The sequence below is a fragment of the Rhinoraja longicauda genome, chromosome 11, assembly GCF_053455715.1.
Source record: "Rhinoraja longicauda isolate Sanriku21f chromosome 11, sRhiLon1.1, whole genome shotgun sequence".
Taxonomy (NCBI): Eukaryota; Metazoa; Chordata; class Chondrichthyes; order Rajiformes; family Arhynchobatidae; genus Rhinoraja; species Rhinoraja longicauda.
Window position 1 is genome coordinate 39,949,430 of NC_135963.1, and position 15,172 is coordinate 39,964,601.

Sequence of the window (15,172 nt, forward strand, 5' to 3'; positions counted from 1 at the left end):
CACGGTGGAAAGGCAAAGCGGAGAACGGAGGGGAATAAAAAGCGGAGCCAGGCGGTCCCTAGAAGGAAATAGAGATATTTGGGTGTTGAGTTAGTGTGGAAAGAAATTGTCCTTCGGGGGGTGGCGGGACTCTGAATCAGGTCACGTTAAGAGAGGGAAGTTCAGAAACATCAAAGCAACAGTAAATGAACCATTATAATCTGGCCGAGCCGCGCATCCTCCCATCCAAGTGGTTTTGCGGGATTAGTTTTTTTTTAATCGAAGCACACCAAGACTTTAGTTTTGTTAATGATCATAATGCACAAAACGATTCACTCCGTCAGAACCGCGAACGGAGACATAATTGTATCTGTCAATATTCATCGCAGCCGCAGCAGACACTCATAAAGATCAAGATACTCGCCTCTATAAAATGAATATGTCTTATTCTGACATTACTGGTGTGCATTTACACAAATAAAAATATATTATGTATAAAAGGACGTGAAATGTATTGTATGTATGATGTGGGAATATCAACTGCAGAAACAATTCCATTTCATGTTCTCGCTGCCATTTCACCCCCAGTGTTGGAGTGCATTCGCATCTTTGTTCTGATACTTTCTGTTCAGTGCCACCCTTGCCCTCGTTCTGAGGGGGTTTCGTCGCAGCTAGGATTTACTCTTTTGTAGTCAGTCAGTCGAGTTCGGGCTCTCCCTCTTCCCAGTGTCGTGTGAGCAGTCGGAGGAGATTGGGACCAGGAGTGGAGGTGACCGACAGAAGACTGTATGGTTGCCCGGGAAGAAACTTTGGGGTTTGAGAGCTCACGGCCACTCTTTATCCCCTCCCCCCTCCCCCCCTCCCCCCTGCCTGCTCCACTCCCCACACCATCCCAAGCTGTGAGAGAGAAGACAAACGCCCGCGTTAATTGGAGCCAGGATTTGGGAGTTGTACTTCGACCATACTGGGAACATTAGAGGAAGCGAGGAACTTCATGTTATCTTGGACGGGATCTGGGATCCGTCGATCAGTTACCTGCACAGCGCTTGGAATTCTCGTCCTCCTCCGCTCCTTCATGACCAGTTCGATCCATCCCCTCTGAAGAGTCAGTGAGATAGGGGTGAGTTGCGTGCATATAACGTGTTAGCGGCTGGCTGACCGACGATGCGGGCCCGGTGACAGTGCGTACATTGTATGATCGAATTAACAAACAAACAAACAATTTTAAAAAACAGGCAATCTTTCATTTTATCGGAAAGTAATTGGAGGAAAATAAATGCAAGGCGGTTTCATTTCCGATCCGTACGATTGAGCTATTTCAATCAGCAGCAGCCACTTGGAATCCTTCAAATATCCATTTGCAATCGCGTACAGTCTCGCTGACAGATAGGGCACTGTTTTGCGGCCCTATTTACTGCACGCTGTTTTTGAAGTCAATTATTAATCGGTAAGGTAACTTTAAAAGTTTCCTATTTAAGTTTTTTTTAGTTTATTTGAATATTTGATGCTAAGAAGACTTAGATTATCGAAGCACGTGTGTAATATTTACACATCGCCCGTCGTCATATTTTATTTTTGTAATTAATGATCCTATTTCGGCAGAACCAGCGCCTTTATTATTATTTTTTAGACATTGTTAAAAGAGATCAATTTACCTCAAGTCTACAAATCTGTTCTCATTCAAAAATTCGAAAATCAAATGAAACGGAAAATGCATTTTGTTTAAAGTGGGAATTTCGGAGTTAGTTTTGAACGCACAGCTCATTTTTATAAATGACCAAAATCGTTTTGTAATTTTAAATATGGTTTGCATTTGTTTTTTAACGGAGACTGGTTAGAAAAAATAATAATTGTGTGCTTGGAATATTGGATAAAATCGCGCAAAACGCAGTCGTGATTTGTTCTGAGAATAAAATGATTTAAAAAAAAGATTTACAAAAGAATAATTCTCAAGATTTTTGGGGGGGAGCGATGTTCAAATGTGTACACAGAGAGGGAGGGGATTAGATTACAATTTGAATCGGTTACTCAAGAGCGAGGTGTGAAATGAACACAGATCCCGGGCCCGGGACGATGTGCGTCATAAATTGATGGGATCGGACCGCTATCACCTCCTGTCTCCTGATCGATTTCAGAAGGCTCGTCCCATGGAATTAATATTCCAATTGAGACTAGTTTCAGAAAACAAACGTCGTTTTAGTTTATTTCACCGTTAGCTTGATAGACAGAAGAATTGTATATTAATGGTGGTTGTGGAGAGGAGGTGTGTGTTTGTGTGTTTATGTGTGTGTGTGTGTGATGGGGATCATTCATTCAATTCCAACATTAGAAAGATTTTTTTTCCATCGGGGGCGTGGTTAGAGAATATCGAAGTCAGTTAAAGTTAAAAAGACGCAAAGTAAATACTTCTGTTTTTTTGTTTTATTAACCCGTGGTTTTTTTTCTGTTTTAAAGAATGATTTATCTTTGTAAATGTTAGCAGAAACCCTGGGTTAAAGGCTGAGATTTGAACCGTATCCCACTTGAGTTCCTCATTCCCTAATTCGAGCAGTAATTTGCCTGTTCGCTGGCGGATCTGCGCCCAGACTAGTCTCTCTCTCCCAGGCTGATCGGTCCCGGGCTGTGGAGAGAGCTCGGGAGTCCCACCCTGGCTGGACAAGTTCGGTAACATTAGGGAGGAGAGTGCGAGGGGCGGGGAGGGAAGGGAGGAGGGGGGTGGCTGGGTGAACGAAGAAGGGAAGGAGACCGGGCTGGAAACTTGTGTGGCTTCCTCTCCCTGGCGGCTGCCGTCGGCACCTATTGCCTCCCCTCCTCCGAGCCGAGCAGCGCGCTGACCGAGTGCCGCTGGAAAGACCCGGGCCGGGAGTCTGACGGGCCCCAGGCGGGCCAGGAACGAGGGATTACCGGTTGTGTGAGTTCGCTTCGCGCTGGCCCAGCTGACAAGCCTTGCTCTCTCCACTCAGCTGCCGCCTTGCAGAGAACATGTTGGACGGGCTTAAAATGGAAGGAAGTTTGCCGCATTCGGCCCAGCCTCCAAATTCACTTCATGGTGAGTTTGTTTTATTGGCATCACTCTTTCGCATATTATATCTCAAATTTAATGTTCGTGCATTTGTTTCTTGGATGTATTGCCCGAGATTTCAGGTCCTGCACCTTCTGAAAAAAACCGGGTCTTCTTAAAATTTAAACGGATAGCTCACATGCAGTTTGTAAACTCTGTTGATGACTTGCGTGTCGATGCTTGTCGGACCATGAGCAAAATGTTGGAGAAAGTTCTCAAATATGTATTGTAGGGAGCATATACGTTGAATATATTCGAAACCTAAATATAACGCATGCAGATACATGTAAAACGTGTTGTGTAACACACATGCCTAAACAAATACCGAATTTATATTGAGTTGTCGGGCAGTAAGAGCAAAAAATGCGAGAAAAATATCACGGGAGTTGTCAATATTCAGAAAATAAACATGGGACGAGTGGTATGTAGTTTTGCAATACACACATAATCAACGCTGAATGAACGATGTACAAAATCTGCAAAGCAATATTGATATTATACACTACATCCCATTCACACGCACAGTAGATAATGGATATTCCAGTTAGCAGATACAATGGGCAAAAATATAGAATGATCGTACAACATAGAAACGGGAATATAAATATAAAAGACATATATACTGAGGAAAATATACACACAATAAATGCATGATGCACAATGTTAGCGAATCAAATGTGTCACGGTACACAGTTTACTCTGTGATATTTGCATTGTACATATTCTAAAAATGAAAAAAAAAACACAAACGTCATACAGAATGAAAGACAATTTAATTTCACAAAGTCGGTGATACCCGGCTTGTGAAATATTAATTCTCAAATGTACGGGGTCGCGAATACTGCTTTACAGGAAATATCACAAATGCCCATGTAATTACTAATGCAAATGAATGTTCAACAATATTTATACGTGTGTGCACATTTTATGTACATGCACATGTAGATTCCCAAGAATCTACAGATAACATATATATACTGCAATGAGAACAATACAGTTTGAGTTCTATGCGTAGTACAGAACTTACACACGCTCATTTACACATGGTATGTCTCTCAACGTCAGTGCCTGAACGAAAATTATCTGCGCGCTTTGATAACAGTTCTGTGCGCGGGCGTGATCTGTGCACTTGCTTTCGTTGGAATCTTTGCAAATCGGATTAAACCTGGTGTCTATCCAACAGGATACACCGAGTCCTCTGTGATTGTCCCCAGATTGCGGATTTATAGCTGCAAGCCTTCGATGGTTTTTTTTCTAATTACCACCGCAACGTTTGCGTGTAGATTTCAGAATTAAATTAAAACTCAATCAGTTTATGTAGTCGAAGTTTCACGCAGATCTGTTGAATTGTGGCCGTGAGGAGAAAGAGGCGTGAGGTAAACTAGATGATCCGAGAGAGCACTTTCATATAAAAAAAAGACACAAAGTGCTGGAGTCACTCGGCGGGCCAGCCAGCTTACCTGGAGAACATGGATAGGATTTTCACACACTTAGAATTTACAGTGAAATTCTCAACTCCCCACCGCCCTTCTCCCTGACACACTCGCGCAGAACTATCACTGTTAACAAAAACTTACGCCCGAAAAAACAAATGATCCTTGGGAGTTCACGCCGCCCCTCTGCGTTATTTTATCTGCAGCATTCGTAGTGTGGAAATTATCAACGATTTTGCTTGAAAGAAATCCAGTGAGTGAACGTGCAAGTGCGAACTCTATGGGGGATTAGGGCTGCGGGTGGAACGACCGAGTGGAACTGCACTGCTTGAGAAAGCCAAGACAATCACTCGAGTGAGGATTGCATTAATCCTGGGCCATATTAACGACACTCAGCTAGCTAGAGTCAGTCCATCCAGGACGCTCATTTGACAGCGGCCGTCAGATACATGCTGAATATTCCAAATATGTGTTAGATACAAGGAAACTCGCAAATATTAACCAACTTTACTTTCAACCCGCCTGCCGCCCGCAACCTCTCCAATTACTTTAAACAATAGATGATATACTTTCTGTGAACATCTGTACTTGCAAGAGGCGAGTGTTCCTCCTAAACTCACAGGCTTGCAGAGTATCTTGACTGTAAACGGCGTTGTGTTTTGTTTTGTGCACATCCCATTGTTGCGGGATGCTTCAGACATTGGGCGATGATGCGGTGGATAATGTACGGACACTAACGCTCGCACATCGCTCACTGCGGTGACAGGCAGGCGATGAGGACAGGTCGGAGCGGCATACAGTCTCTGAGATTATGAGTAGAGGCGGTAGGGAGAAAGTTAACACCGGGAGAGAGACAGTTTGAATTTGCGGTAGAGAGCGGGGGGGGGGGGGGGGGAAAGAGGAAGGGCAGGAGATTAAGGAGAGAAAGTGAGAGGGGAAGTACTCCAGGCGGCCCAGCAGAAGTCGAGTGTTGAAGAGCGGTTGTGGGGCCAGGTTAGAGGTGACACTGCCGGGAAGCTGGAGGAGAGGACGGGCTTTATCGTCACCAGATGTGTCCGTGCCTATCCTCAGAAACAAAACCCACACTTCGTTTTTGTAGTCCACTTTCAGCAGCTAAATGCGATTTATAACGTTTCAATTGTAAATCTCTCAACCGTGTTCTGCTCACTCACCCACCCACTCACTCACTCACCCACTCACTCACCCACCCACTCCTCACCCACCCACCCACCCACTCACTCACTCACCCATCCACTCCTCACCCACCCACCCACCCACTCCTCACCCACCCACTCCTCACCCACCCACCCACCCACTCACTCACTCACCCACCCACTCACCCACTCACTCACCCACCCACTCACCCGCCCACTCCTCACCCACCCACTCCTCACCCACCCACTCCTCACCCACCCACCCACCCACTCACTCACCCACCCACTCACCCACCTACTCACCCACTCACTCACCCACCCACTCACCCGCCCACTCCTCACCCACCCACCCACTCACTCACCCACCCACTCCTCACCCACCCACCCACCCACTCACTCACTCACCCACCCACCCACTCCTCACCCACTCACTCACCCACCCACTCCTCACTCACCCACTCCTCACCCACTCCTCACTCACCCACCCACTGACTCACTCACTCACCCACCCACCCACCCACTCCTCACCCACCCACCCCTCACCCACCCACCCACTCACCCACCCACCCACACTCTCACCTACTCACCCACCCACTCACCCACCCACCCACTCCTCACCTACTCACCCACCCACTCCTCACTCACTCATACTCTCACTCACTCACACACATTGTCGAGCGGGTACTCATAAACAATATCTTTCGGAAATCTCTTTGGACTCGATTGCCATTGAGGGATTTGCGAGTGTTGCTAATAATTGTGTAACTGTTATCAAGCAACGCGTGGGTTAATCGGCGGGCGATGAACCATACATAGGTCGTGGAGACAGATTGTTGAATTTTCCCGGTCTATTTAAAGGAGAGCTTTGATTTTGGTGATGCATCCTACATCAGCAGAGCGACGCTCACACAAGGTTGCCAACCGGTTCCTTCTCGCGGTTCAGAGTTTTCTGACTCCAACTGAATTTAAACAGACCTGTTGAAATGAATTGAACATAACGAATTCGATATTCTCCAAACTGCAACCTTGCGCATACAATTATTTGTCGCTTTTGGTCTCGTCATAAGGTCATGGCAAAGCAACATACTTACATGATGATTGGCACCAACTCCTGAACACACACACATTTACATGGAAGAATGGAAATAATATTCCGAAGCAGGACAAGGCGTTCGTTCCGCCCGCGCTCTGTCAAGGTGCGCCGGCCTTGGAAGAAACGGGTGAGGGAGTTATCCGTTGTCCCGGCCCCCTGAAAGTCGTCCCCGAACGAACCTCCTCCTCTCCGTTTGTCAGCCGGGTTCTGTTCACCAGAGGCAGCGCAGAAGACAACAGTCCGTTCAATAAACAATAGACAATAGACGCAGGAGGAGGCCATTCGGCCCTTCGAGCTCGCACCGCCATTCAATGTGATCATGGCTGATCATTCTCAATCAGTACCCCGTTCCTGCTTTCTCCCCATACCCCCTGACTCTGCTATCCTTAAGAGCTCTATCTAGCTCTCTCTTGAATGCATTCGTGGCGGACCGGTGGGACGGCGGGGGGTGGAGGGTGGGGGGCTGGGGGTGATCGCGAAGCCGTTTTATTCGCACAGGCCCGGCATTTTCTACACACGGTCATGTATACAGTCTGAGCGAAGCGGGTGCTTTATTTTAAATTGTTGTACTTTTTCAAACTACTTGTGTTCAAAACAAATTATAAACAAAAACCTGCTGGACTATATGTTAAGGCTCATTGACATTTAACCAGTCTGTGTAGAGACGAGGTTACTTAGCATTGTGGAAGATAGACACAAAATTATTAGCATTACGGAATATCCGTTTCAAAATAGATTGAGGAATCAGTCGCCCGATTACTTGTAAGTAGCTGGTTAGCAACACACACACACATGCGTGGGTACACAGATATGGACTCACACACAGATATGGACTCACATACAGACAAGCGGCACATACATATCCGCATATTGTACCTATTGTATTGGGTGCCCACATAGACCAATGGTGCCCACACCAACAATCACACACACACAGAAATATAAACAGCCACACACACACACACACACACACACACCGGAGCGCTGGGGAGGTTTCCCGGGCACCTTCATATCTGCAGCTGCATAGAAAACCACCTGGGGATTTTATAGTCAACGTTTACAGAACATCAGCGGCAACATTCCCTCGGTTTGATTTCTCTGGGTTGATTTGTTTTTGGGCAGCGAGAAGACCAAAGGGTTCAGGGGGAAGGCCGGGGAGAGACACTGAAGCCAAGATCCGATCTGCCGTGAGTTTATTGAGTGACAGAGTGGCCGCGCGTCTGGCTCCCGCTCCCGTTGAACTTTACTGGGCATTCGCTTATCAAGGCCACCAATCATTTGCACATACAACCGGACATATGCTACTGCACCCTGACACACACCCACGCAATCACCTGTACAACACACGCCGCTGCACTTTCTACACACAATTCTGAAACTAATGGCAGTAACACTGCGACACTGATGCGATTTCACACTCAGCTGCATTGATACGGAGTTCATTCAGCACAGATTAACTCCCGTCCACGCCTGGATTACTGTAAAGTTAACTGTAAAAAGTGTAGCCAGCACTCTGTGTATTGAACTGTAAAGAAGGTGAATTTCACAAGCCGTGAAAACCTCGCCCCAATTCTATAGTTGACCACGTCCGTTTTATTTTACACAAAGTAGTATAAGAAGATAACTGCAGATGCTGGTACAAATCGAAGGTTTTTATTCACAAAATGCTGGAGTAACTCAGCAGGTCAGGCAGCATCTCGGGAGAGAAGGAATAGGTGACGTTTCGGGTCGAGACCCTTCTTCAGACTGAAGAATTTTATTTTACACAAATATAGTTTTTTGTGTTTTCCGGGGTCTGAATTAGCGATTCAACCTCATTTCCCCCAGAGACGCTGCCTCACACGCCGACTTACCCCCGTTTTTTGTGTCAAATCTTCCAGGGTATCAGGTTGATTTGATATTTATTTTAAATGAAAATGTCAATGTGGGGTTGGCAGGGAGTGACTGAGGCACCGGGTTACCGCGGGAACAATCTCTCAGAGCTCTCATCCATCTATCTAACACGCGTCGGACAAGGTGCACATTGGAATAGGCGTCGTTGTAAAATTATATACATTGAAGATAACCTTCTAATTCATCTTGACAGATAGGAGCCGTGTTTCAGGGAGGGTGAGAGTTTGTCAGCGAGTCCTGTCCCACCTCGATGAAGTAAGTGTCCTGTTTCCAGGCCTGTCCCGGCCATGTCCCGCGGGCAGTGACCGCTGTTTGTGTCCCTGGTCCCCGTTATGTGGGCGCGCCAGACACAGAGAGAGAGAGAGAGGGGGAACTAACGCGGTCAGGCCGATGGCTCGCCTTCAACTGCGGAGAAAGTTCTTTCTCCGAATTTACTCTGAATTCTTCACTGTGGAAGTTCAACATTTAGGACGGCCTGCGAGGGGAGCGGGCGGTGGACGCGGGGGATTTATCTCCCTGCGTCTTGCACCTCACGTTTTTGAGACTTTCTGCAGAGGTAGAAGTCACGGAATAAAATGTCATTCCGATTATTTCAAACACACGCTAACGCAGACACGCGCACGTACAGATCAGACACACACACATCCACACACACATCCACACACACATCCACACACACACACACACACACACACACGCACACACACACGCACACACACACACACACACACACACACACACACACACACACACACTCATACACAGGTGACACACGCATGGAGACCCAGGTATGCACAACACAGCTACACACACACGCACACTCACACACACACAGCAACCACACAGATATCAAGCAAGCATGCACACATACACATATAGATGTAGAGACAGGCACATTCGCAGGCACAGACCTATATACAGACGGACAGACATTGACTTGCAGACAGGCGCGTACACGCAAACAGATGCACACACATTTACACATAGATATGCAGACACGCTCGTACACACACACACGTATGATTGCAAAGAAACACAGACATAGAGACGCATCTACAGACAGTCACACACATATATATGCAGGCACACACGATGACTCGAGGAGGGAAGATGTCGCCATATTCTCCACGTTGTCTCGGTCTTTCTCTCCGAGGTTGGAGTGTATTCTCTCGTCGTGCCTTTTGAAGCATTCAGGACCAATGTAAGAACTTGCCGTGACATTCTCGTCGTGTGAACGGGATACCTATTTCTGCTTTCATGGGTCATTTATAATATGCCTCTTTTAAAAATACAGACACGACGTTTCTCTGGCGACGCTAGTTTTCGTTCAATTCTGCAATTTTGTGGCGCTGCCAAAGTTTACAAACCGGGTCCCCGTCGCTGAAATCACAGTGAACACTTCGCACAACGAATACTTTGAAAACTGCGGGGTGAACGCGCAACATTTCGGATCGATGCACATCGATAAAAGATGCAGTAAATACTGCAAATGCCCGTCAAAACTCCCTCCAAGACTATAAGTACTTGTCAGGCGAACTCTTACAATTAGTGACTTTGAAACGGAATCGCTATACTTTGGGCACAGTACAAGGAAGGACGTTAACTTTTTGTCTAGTGGTGGCAGCGGAGGAAGTTTGTTAGGAACAGCGTTCCCCGGTCTGGATTAACCTGCGGGATAGGGCGGCACGGTAGCGCAGCGGTAGAGTTGCTGCTTTACAGCGAATGCAGCGCCGGAGACTCAGGTTCGATCCTGACTACGGGTGCTGCACTGTAAGGAGTTTGTACGTTCTCCCCGTGACCTGCGTGGGTTTACTCCGAGATCTTCGGTTTCCTCCCACACTCCAAAGACGTACAGGTATGTAGGTTAATTGGCTGGGTAAAATGTAAAAAATTGTCCCTAGTGGGTGTAGGATAGTGTTAATGTGCGGGGATCGCTGGGCGGCACGGACTTGGAGGGCCGAAAAGGCCTGTTTCCGGCTGTATATATATGATATGATGATATGATGATAACGGACGGGTTCCCCCGAAAAAAACGCACCCACCCTTTAAGCATCGGCCTCTTTGATAAGAGAGGGTGTAAATCTCACAACTCGGAGCGCGATTCCAACACACTCAACCTGCCAAGATAGTAAACGGGCAAACTCAACTGGCATCATGAGCTTGCTCGCCCGATTGCTCGCGGATGAAAAGGAAATGAATCTTTTTGGTCAGTTTCCCCAAAACGGTGCGATGCGAAAATTCGTCGCTAAATTAAAGTAAGATACGAGTAACCAGATGATATAGTTCAGAAATGAACACACGCACACTCACATAACTCTCTCTGTCTCTCAACCACTTTTTCGCACACAAACACATACGCACAAACACACTATTATTTCACACAAACAGATCACACTCTCATACTCACACTCACATTATCTCTCACACACACACCACACTCACACACACACACACACACACTCTCACACACACACACACACACACACACACACACAAACTTACACCATTTTATCTCACACACAACACACCACTCACACACAAACAAACACTATAACATATCACCAAAACACATCACTCTCACTCGCACAAATCACTCTCACTCGCACAAACAACTCGCACAAACAACTCTCTCTCTCTCTCTCTCTCTCTCTCTCTCTCTCACACACACACACACACACACACACCGTTCTTTCTCCACACACACCACACACTATCATACCGGGGAGAAAACGGCAATGAAGGATTGAAGTGTATACTTTCACAGAGACAACTACAACCAGGCACAAGCCCCTTTTGGCCCACCTCGTCCATGCTGACCGCAATGTTTATCTATTGCATTTGCATTCGCCCTCATTAGGGACATGTCCCTCTACGCCTGTCCTATCCAAGTACTTGTCCAAACACATTTTAAATGTTGTACTTGCAGCTATCTCCACCCCAGCTCTGGCACCTTGTAAACATTCACCACATTGCGTGTGAAAAAGAATTACCATTCAGATCTTTACATTTCTGCCTTGTTCCCTTAAACCCGTGCCCTCTTGTTCTAGACTCCCCTGCCATGAGGTAAAAAAGGGTCTGACTGCCTACCCTATCTATGTCCCTCATCATTTTAAACTACAAGATCATCCCTCAATCTTCTACATTTGATTGAGAAATACGCCTAGCCTATCCAATTTCTCGTTGTAAATTAAGCCTTCCATTACTGGCAACGTCCTGGTGAAACTCTTCTGTATCTCTCTATTGTTACCACATTATTCCGATAGTGCCACTACCAGAACTTACACAATACTCTTTCAGTGTGATCTGATCAATGTTTTGCACAATTGCAACATAATGTCCCAACAGGGGGGATCTTATTGAAACATATAAGATAATTATGGGATTGGACACAGTAGAGGCAGGAAACATGTTCCCAATGTTGGAACAAGGGGCCACAGTTTAAGAATAAGGGGTAGGCCATTTAGAACGGAGATGAGGAAGAACGTTTTCAGTCAGAGAGTGGTGAAGGTGTGGAATTCTCTGCCTCAGAAGGCAGTGGAGGCCAGTTCGTTGGATGCTTTCAAGAGAGAGCTGGATAGAGCTCTTAAGGATAGCGGAGTGAGGGGGTATGGGGAGAAGGCAGGAACGGGGTACTGATTGAGAGTGATCAGCCATGATCGCATTGAATGGCGGTGCTGGCTCGAAGGGCCGAATGGCCTACTCCTGCACCTATTGTTTATTGTCTATTGTCTAACTCCTATACTCAAATGTCTTGGCCTATGAAGGCAAGTATGTCAAATTATCTATTTTAACCACCTTATCTACCTAAATCATTTCTTTCAGTGATCCATAGGTCTTAACCCACAAGGTCTCCCTGTACATCAGTGTACATTTACCCCACCATTTACTCTGTATGTTTTGCTGGAGTTTGACCTTCCAAAGTGTATAACCTTACACTGGCCTGAATTAAATTCCTTCTGCTACCACTCTGCTCAACTTTCTATCCTTCTGCGAGCTGCTTGGAAAAAACCATTGAGTGTTTTCTCAGCAAACTAGCAGAATGAAGAGATCAGCAATTGGGTCTGGTTAAATCATTGCTTCAACTTCACTTTGGAAAGATAAACGCCATTTCCCGTCAAATTTGAAAAATATCCTAATCCTGCAAGAAAGAGAAACCAAGAAACTGTCCATTCTCACTCTAATTTGTTTGCTCAAAGACCAAGTTAACTTTCAGCGTGAACGGATATAAAGCCCTTAAGGGAAAACGGATTGGGATGAATGGTTAGCAAGTTGAGGGCTGAGAATCCCATCCCTTGCCAGTGTAGTAGGCTACAGTCATTCACCATTCAGTGGGGTGGCAAACCTATCTCTGGATCAAGAAGCTTCAAGTTCAAGCCCCACTCCGAGGCTGAATACAAGTAGTTTTGTGTTGTTCAGTTATGATGTTAAACAATGAGCCTGCCCCCTCAACTGTGTGGAAAGATACCAGTGCACTTTCCATATAACTGTATGATTTGGAGAAGTGTTGGGGAGGGAGGCGATGGTGGACTGGTTGGTGGAGATGCTTCTGTTTTCCCCTGCAGATCCTGTCCAAGGCCACTGCAGGCTGTATGGGCCTTTGCCCTTTACAGTACTTCAGAAAGTTTCCATCCGTGAAGAAAAACGAGAGATAGAAAAAAACCCTGTGAATCCAATGAGAAATGGAGTGGGACTTCAGCCTCCGACTTGCTCTGTACAATGCATGGGACATAAAGCAGTCATAGAGTTAATATCTTTATCTAACACACACTACCTTCATTCTTCATAACACACTTCCTACCACACTTTATTCACAACTTCAAAAGGTGTAAGTTTAGGTTTAATATTGTCACATGTACCGAAATACAAGAAAACCTTTTGTATATGTAATATCCAATCAAATCAGTCAATAGACAATAGACAATAGGTGCAGGAGTAGGTCATTCGGCCCTTCGGGCCAGCACAGCCATTCAGCATGATCATGGCTGATCATTCACAATCAGTACCCCTCTCCTGCCCTCTCCCCATACCCCTGACTCCGCTATCATTAAGAGCTCTCTCTAACTCTCTCTTGAAAGCATCCAAGACACTGCAGACGATACTGTACATGAAAACAAATAAGCCAAACACATCCAAAAGATAAAGTGAAGAGAAAAATCCCAGAGTGCACAATATAGATCCCAACATTGTAGCGTTACAGTTCCAGAGCAAAACCCCAATGAAGTAGAAAGGAAGATTGGGACTACACTCCAGTTTATGAAAGGGCTGTTCAGACATACATAAGGAAAGAAGTTGTTCCTGAGTCTGCTGATGCACTCTTTCAAACCTCTGTGTCTTTTCCCGACGGGAGTGCAGAGAGAAGGGATGACCGCAGTGGGAAAGGTCATTGATTCTGTTGACTGCTTTTCTGAGGCAGCATGTAGTCTGAAGAAGAGTTCCAACCAGAACTATCACCTAGAGATGCTGCCTGACCCGCTGAGTTACTCCAGCAATTTGTGTACTTTTGTGTAAGCCAGACTCTGCAGTTCCTTGTGTCTACATAAAAAAAAGATTGCGAGCCTCAGCTAGACTCAATAAGTCTCCTAAATTTTCACTAAGAGACAACTTTTTCTCCAAACTCAAAACTGGATAAATTAAAAAGAGGTTTCAGGAATGTACTGGCTGCCGAAGAACATAAATTAACAATATGACGAAGTGCAGATCATGAGATGGGAAGATAGGATTTCTGGCAAAACCATAATTTAAGGATCAAATGCTTCAACATAAGTACAGTAGATATTTGCACAAAATATAAATTATATGGAAGGTTTGCTTCAACAAGTCCTCCGACTGGAACAATTGCATTATCTAAGGTGTGAGTCAGACAGAGATCACTGCTGATTCTGGCTGGCTTCAGATCAATGTCATGGTTACCAGCAGTTAACAAACTTGCTCAAGAGCATCAAAATTGACGAGATTCATACTGCTGAATACAAAATAGTATTTCACGTTAGAGGCAAAAAGTCAGAGAGTCATACAGCGTGGAAACAGGCCCTTCAGTCCAACTTGCCCACACCGACCATCAAGTCCCATCAACATTAGTCCCACTTGCCTGCATTTGGCCCATATCCCTCTAAACCTGCCCTAAATGGCACATGTCTAAATGTTTCCTAAATGCTACAATAGCATCTGGCTCAACTATCTCCTCCAGCAGCTCGTTCCATACACCCACCACCCTTTGTATGAAAAAGTTACCCCTCAGGTTCCTGTTAAATCTTTCCCCCCTCACCTTAAACCAATGTCCTCTGGTTCTCGATTCCTCTACTCTGGTTAAGAGACTCTGTGCGTTTACCCAATCCATTCCTCTCATTGTTTTTCTCATGATGTTGACCAATGAATTACTGAAATTAATGTTTGCCATTTCGTTTTTACTTTTATGTATTTCCCTTGAATGAGCATTGTCATAAGTGATGAGATATGGTCCAATTTTCCCTCTGATTTGACTGTCTGCCAGATTCAAGGGAATCCGTCATAAGAAGGACCATGGGACACCCAAGTTAACTAGATTTCTGACGTATTAACT

At 45.6% G+C, this 15,172-nt stretch overlaps 1 protein-coding gene across 1 annotated transcript in view; it reads left to right on the top strand.

Moving 5' to 3' along the window:
- Positions 1-1,021: 1,021 nt before the first annotated feature.
- LOC144598118 (LIM homeobox transcription factor 1-alpha-like) overlaps positions 1,022-15,172 on the top strand; it is a 218,908-nt gene continuing 204,757 nt past the window's right edge. Inside the window, exons 1-2 of the mRNA XM_078408007.1 lie at positions 1,022-1,099; positions 2,943-3,028. Coding sequence (XP_078264133.1) covers positions 2,962-3,028 — 67 coding nt within the window. The 5' untranslated portion in view covers positions 1,022-1,099; positions 2,943-2,961. The remainder of the gene's footprint in view (positions 1,100-2,942; positions 3,029-15,172) is intronic.